The sequence below is a fragment of the Formica exsecta genome, unplaced genomic scaffold (genome assembly GCF_003651465.1).
Source record: "Formica exsecta isolate Colony F162 unplaced genomic scaffold, ASM365146v1 scaffold240, whole genome shotgun sequence".
Taxonomy (NCBI): domain Eukaryota; kingdom Metazoa; phylum Arthropoda; class Insecta; order Hymenoptera; family Formicidae; genus Formica; species Formica exsecta.
The window spans coordinates 1-6,378 of NW_021849681.1; the positions used below are offsets into that span (position 1 = coordinate 1).

Here is a 6,378-nt window from a genome sequence, read left to right on the forward strand (position 1 = left end):
CATATTGGCCGTTTTTAAAGTTGAGCAGATTGATGACGATTTGACTCATGCAGATATAAACCATGTTATAGATACAGTAAAAGATATTTTTATCGAGGCAAATATTATTATGAAAATTATTCCCTTCAAACCTTTGAGCGAAGAAACATTAGAAAAACACATTAAAAACACTGCGAAAAATATCGGACAAACGTTCTCCCAAGATCAAATCGATTATCATAAACGACGTTTGATAGAAGATGATACCGATTGCCAAAGAAAATATGGTTTTTAGACAATAAAGATTATACATAACAACTTCCGAGTAGACAAGACTTCAAATTATTGTATTGCGTATGGCGTAACAATATTTGATTAAACAATGTATATTTTTCGTGTACATACCGGATTGTAATATATAGCAGAAATTTATGAGTACAAATAATTGATATTTTCCGGGCTAAATTCGTCGACTTGCGTTTTCACGATGCTAAATTATATTGTCAGTTCATTATTCTCTTTTGACTTTGATTCAAAAAATAATTTTGTTTAATTTTATACTGAAAGCCAATTTGCAGATAATTTACAGTTATGACATAAATACGTGATAAAATTTTTATACGCATTATTTCCAATGTACTAAAAACGAACGGTGAATTTTGCAGGATATAATATGTAATGTGTTGTTTAGCATACGTCAAAAGAGCTGAATCAGCGTGCTGTTACGAATGATTAAACAAATTCACATTGGTTTCGACTCCTGACATAGGTAATATCTCGTATTGTTGCTAAATTTTATTTTGTAATTACATCTGTATTTTTAGGCAAATAATCGCGATTATTGCATATGTATAAATTTTGGTAATGATACATAATGCTCAATCGTTAGACATTGCGCTACATTACGTTGATATCATCGATCGTTCTTATACAACTGAAAAAATGCTATTACTTTAATTAAAACCTTACAAATAACATAATAATAAATAACTTGCCATTAAAAATTACGCAAAATGACAAAATTGTAAATGTTAATTTATTATTGCTTAGTGATAATTGCTTAAATGTTAAATATATGGTGTGAATGATGAATGAAAATTTTATTTAAATTTTAATTATAATTTATCTGTATTAGCACTTATATATATGTTTTATTAAAAATAATTTTTTGCATAAATACCTAATTTTTACGGTATGCTTATTTTTCCTTTATTTATGTCTTTTCACATGATCTCTTCAGGTGGCTTGTTAGTAATAAATTAATTTATGTCATTATATTTTCATTTAGTGTAACGTTACGTCTCTTTACGATATAAAATATTTTCAACCACATGTATCTTATTCGGCTGTAAAATCGTGGTTAGATGAAATAGCGCAGACAGTACAATCTCGTTTGAAAGATAAATATCCAGCTCATTCAATTTGCTCTGCGACTTTAGAGCAATTTTCTTTTTGAAGAGATAACAATATTGATGATAATTTCTGGAATGGAACAGAATCAAAGCAAATTATGCGTATTCTCGAAGAATATATATTTTCCGAGTTAGATATCCATAAATTGCATCAATTATTAATGATATCATATCTCGAAACTAAATATCAACTGTATAACAATAAAACTTTAAAAAAAAATTTTAATTGTAGATTAGGAAGAGTTTTATACCACAGTATGTTTTTTTTCTCTTTTTTTTATATTCGAAATACATGAAATTATTCCAGTTTTAGAATACATATTACGATACATAAACTAAAACCTATTTCTTTTTTCTTCTAGTTTAAATCTTATTAATATCAATATTTTTTTCCAAATACATGCCAAAATTATTGTGATGATATAATCTACTATATCTATATTTATATAGTCTCGAAATTTTCAAATTAAATATATCTACATCAATTGGACCCCTTACTTTCGGCAACAGTCATACCACGTTGTAAAGCACCAGTTCTCGTCCGATCACTGAAGTTAAGCAACGTTGGGCATGGTCAGTACTTAGATGGGTGACCGCTTGGGAACACCATGTACCGTTGCCACTATTTCTTTTTTTTTGCTAATTTAAATCTTATTATTATCGATATTTTTAAAAAATACATGCTATTGTGAAAAGCAAAATCTATTTTATTTATAGTTGTTTAAAAATTCTCAAACAACGACGCGTTAGCATCGCGACCTTACTTGTGTACAAGGGCCGCAGTGTTACCAAGTAGCTTATCTGAAATTTTAAGTTAATAAAGTTTCGAATAAGATATTTCAAGAACTAAAACCGTAATCAAAAATTTAAATATTTCTTACGTAATATGGATACACTTTTAATTGCGACCAGAGACCATATTCTTAAAAAATATCGCATACGATATTTGTCATTGCACAGCTAAAACGTATCGGAAAATAACTGCGCAATGATAAATTTTAGTTAAAAACGATAAAAACGATATTTTATATTTTAAATGGAATGTATAGGGTAAAGAGTTGGAAAGGAAACAAAGCACGGCAGGGCTTAAAGTACCGTTGCTTCTCTACGATCTTTATCCTAGAAATTATCTTGTGCAATTACTCAGATACATCTATGAACCGCTACTAATTGTAAATTTATTGTGTCAATAAAATTCGGAATTTTTTTTCTTTTGGAATAACGTAAGCGTAAAATAGTATTACATATTACATGTAATATGTTTCAAAATTATCATGCATGACACACGATGATGAACAATTTCATGCGATACCACATCCCATGATTTTATATTTGATATATATTGCAAGCATTTTTCGCCTTACATACCTCACAGGATTATTGCGACACACCATAATGTTCCTTACAGGATTATTGTGATATACATAATGATTTATTAAGACAATTTGACAAACACAGACACTTTGAGAAGTGCCAAATTTTCCCCAAATCGTCATTGAACGTGCGATAATAATATTAATAATAATAAATTTGTTATCTGAAAAATTGCATTTTTAGTGCAACCAACCTAACCTAACCTTACGAATTCTTACGTTTGCTATAGTCACTATTGACAAAATACGCACCCCTATGCAGCGATTGGCTGCATCTGTTCTGCTTTTGGCATTTCAGCTGGTCATCTCCCACTCTATTTCTATTTATTTCACGTCACAAAGGATCTACGCATACTGTGTCGAAAAAATCCCTTCGCTTCCACTCACAGGTACCTGAAAGAAAAAGGATCATCCCTAAAAGATGGAACCATATGTACCGGACTCAGTTAGACTAGTCTTAAGAGAGCTGCGAAAAAGAACGATTGGTATATTGGAACATCAAACTAAAAAAACTGCAAATATTGATCGGTGAGTTTTAATTATCTTGTTTCATTATCAAAAATACGTTTGACATATTTTTCTTTTTAACATTATGTTTGATAATCATAATGTAGTTGCATTTTGTACTAGTAAAATCTTAAATTTATACCATTCACAAACAAAATTACGATTTAGATGCCCGTGGTTACATGTTTGCGTTCGGAGTGAGACAAAAGAATTTATTAATGTCTCAAGTAGAGAAGGAAGAGATAATAAAGAGTAACGCTAACGTTGAACTATGCACGTATTCATGATGCGTGATTTGCGATTTCTGAAGAATAAAAAAATTTGATTGTAAATATCGAAAATAAAATTTAGAAATATTTTTAATACATAATTAAAAGTTTGATCTGTCTTTATTTAATGTAACGTGACAATTCGAAATCTAACATATGCGATTAACTAAGAAAGATAAGATATCGCATGTCATTAATCAAGCGTTTTTTCATTTTAAAAATCAATAGAGGCCAGGTATTAGTAGACAATGATGCAGGGATGAATGTTGCTATTCATCTAAAACCAAAACAATGAACTTACCGAGATTGTCTACTACGGAATCGTCTACTACAGAATCGTCTCCTATGGAATCGTCCGGTACGGAATCGAGCGCTACTGAAATCGCACGACCGAGTACATCAAAATCCGCACTCGAGCTAAAATCTCAATCATCGCAAGAATGCACTCAGAAGAAAGACAATGACCATAAATCAAAAGAAAATCAGGATAAATGTCAAGTGATAAATATGAGAGCAAAGGAATCTATGGATTTAACGGCAAATATTCACGATAATACATCTGCATCTGAGCCAGTAGACGATCAAGCGGAAGCTATGAACGATAAGAAATTCGTGAATCTTGAAGAATCAACATCAATGTCTAAGGATAAATCATTACAGTGGAGATTTATAAATGCGGTATTCAAATTTAATTTCAAAATTATGATGTTTCATTTTTCAATATTACCACAGTTAGTAATGAACAAAATTATTAATCAATTTTCTTCGAAATATATGAGAACTTATGCTAAAGCTCAAGAAAACAAAAAACCAAAAGATATTCAAGATACGGAAGTAAAAATTCGTCAAAAAAAATGTTTCACATGTTTGAAATGTTTCATAATTCTGTTCATATTAATTCTATCTCTATTTTTATTTCAATTTTATTTCCGTTTTGGGCATATGCGTGTGGTTAAGAATGGTGAGGGTGAGCACGCTATCACTTTTGCGACTGCTATTTGCAAATTTGAATTGAAGGAAAAAATATTCGATCACTGGATTCCATTGTTTTTATCAAAAGAAAAAAAAGTAACAAAAAAAAAAAATAGATGGATTTATGATCTGAGTAATTAAATTAATGAAGATATAATTAGAAGCATTAGAAGGAGAATCGCATGTAGTTAATCAAGCGTCTTCTTATTTTAAAATATTGTAGAGACTAGGTATTAGCAGATGACGATGCATGCACAAAAGTTAAGGAATGTAACTATCTACTTAAAACCGAAATAATGAACTTACCGGGATCGTCACCGAAACTGTTTCCTACGGAATCGTTTGGTACGGAATCGAACGCTACTGAAGTCGTGCGACCGAGTACATCAAAATCCGCAATCGAGCTAAAATCTCAATCTTCACAAGAATGTTTTTAGAAGATTGAAAATGATAATAAATTGAAAAACTATGATCGTATTCTATGAAATCGTCTTTTTGCGACTGCTATTGTCGAATTGGAGGAAGGGATACTCGATCACGATGCAACCGTACGAGCCGTGATCAAATATATTGAGCGAGATACACCTCTTTTAAAAGTAATAGCTCTCATCGGTGATACAAGCGTCGACAAACCATACACGGTGGACATTATAAAAAAAGAATTACGCGAAAGGAGGAAAAACGGTTCTTCACCTTCGCTTCCGACTTTTATTGTCTTAGAAAATTTGAGAGCAGAGCATTCTAAAGTCGTTATAAACTATGTTAACAAGTATCAAGAAGCATATGGCGATCGGGAGTTTACCATATTGGCCGTTTATAAAGTTGAGCAGATTGATGACGTTTTGACGCGTGCAGATATAAACCATGTTATAAATACAGTAAAAGATATTTTTATCGAAGCAAATATTATTATGAAAATTATTCCCTTCAAACCTTTGAGCGAAGACACATTAGAAAAATACATTAGAAATACTGCGAAAAATATCGGAGAAACGTTCTCCCAAGATCAAATCGATTATCATAAACGACGTTTGATAGAAGATGATAGCACTTGTCAAAGAAAATATAGTTGTAGACAATAAAAATCATAACTGCTTCCGAGGAGACAAGACTGTTCAAATTATTGTATTGCGTATAACATAACAATATTCAATTAAACAATTTTTTATAAATAATGTCGAATTGCGTTTTTACGTTGCTAAATTATATTGTCAGTTCATTATTCTCTTTTGACTTCGATCCAAAAAATAATTTTGTTTAATTTTGCACTTGAAAGCCAATTTGCAAATAATTTACAGTTATGATATAAATACGTGATGAAATTTTTTTATGCATGACTTGCAATGTACTAAAAACGAACGGTGATTTTTGTATAGAATTATTTATAATTTGTTGTTTAGCGTATGACAAGGGAGCGCTGAATCAGCGTGCTGTTACGAATGGTTAAACAAATTCACATTGATTAAGACTCCCAACATAGGTAATATCTCGGATTGTTATTAAATTTTATTTAGTAAACACATTTGTATTTTTAGGCGAATGACCGCGATTATTGCATATGTATAAATCTTTGTAATAACACGTAATGTGCTCAATCATTAGACATTACGCTACGTTGATACCACCGATCGTTCTTATACATCTTAAAAATTGCTATTTCTTTAATAAAAAAATTCAAATAATATAGAAATAAATAATTTAGTGTTAAAATTACATAGAATTACAAAACTGTAAATGTTAATTTCTTATTAGTGATAATCGATTAAATATTATACATATATTGTGAATGTTAAACGAGGATTTTATTTAAATATTAATTATAATTCATCTGTATTAGCATTTATATATATGTTTTATTAAATATGA

General features: G+C 30.2%; 1 protein-coding gene and 1 non-coding gene across 2 annotated transcripts; both read left to right on the forward strand.

The window, feature by feature from the left end:
* The first annotated feature begins 1,893 nt into the window (after positions 1–1,893).
* On the forward strand, positions 1,894–2,013 carry LOC115236048. The gene has a single exon (XR_003884123.1). It is a non-coding gene; the product is annotated as a 5S ribosomal RNA (ribosomal RNA).
* A 2,993-nt stretch (positions 2,014–5,006) lies between these two features.
* Positions 5,007–5,594, forward strand: LOC115236047 (the record flags this gene model as incomplete). Its single annotated transcript, XM_029808245.1, has 1 exon — positions 5,007–5,594. A coding segment is annotated over one exon (588 nt), but the record flags the coding sequence as incomplete, so codon positions are not given.
* Positions 5,595–6,378: the final 784 nt, after the last annotated feature.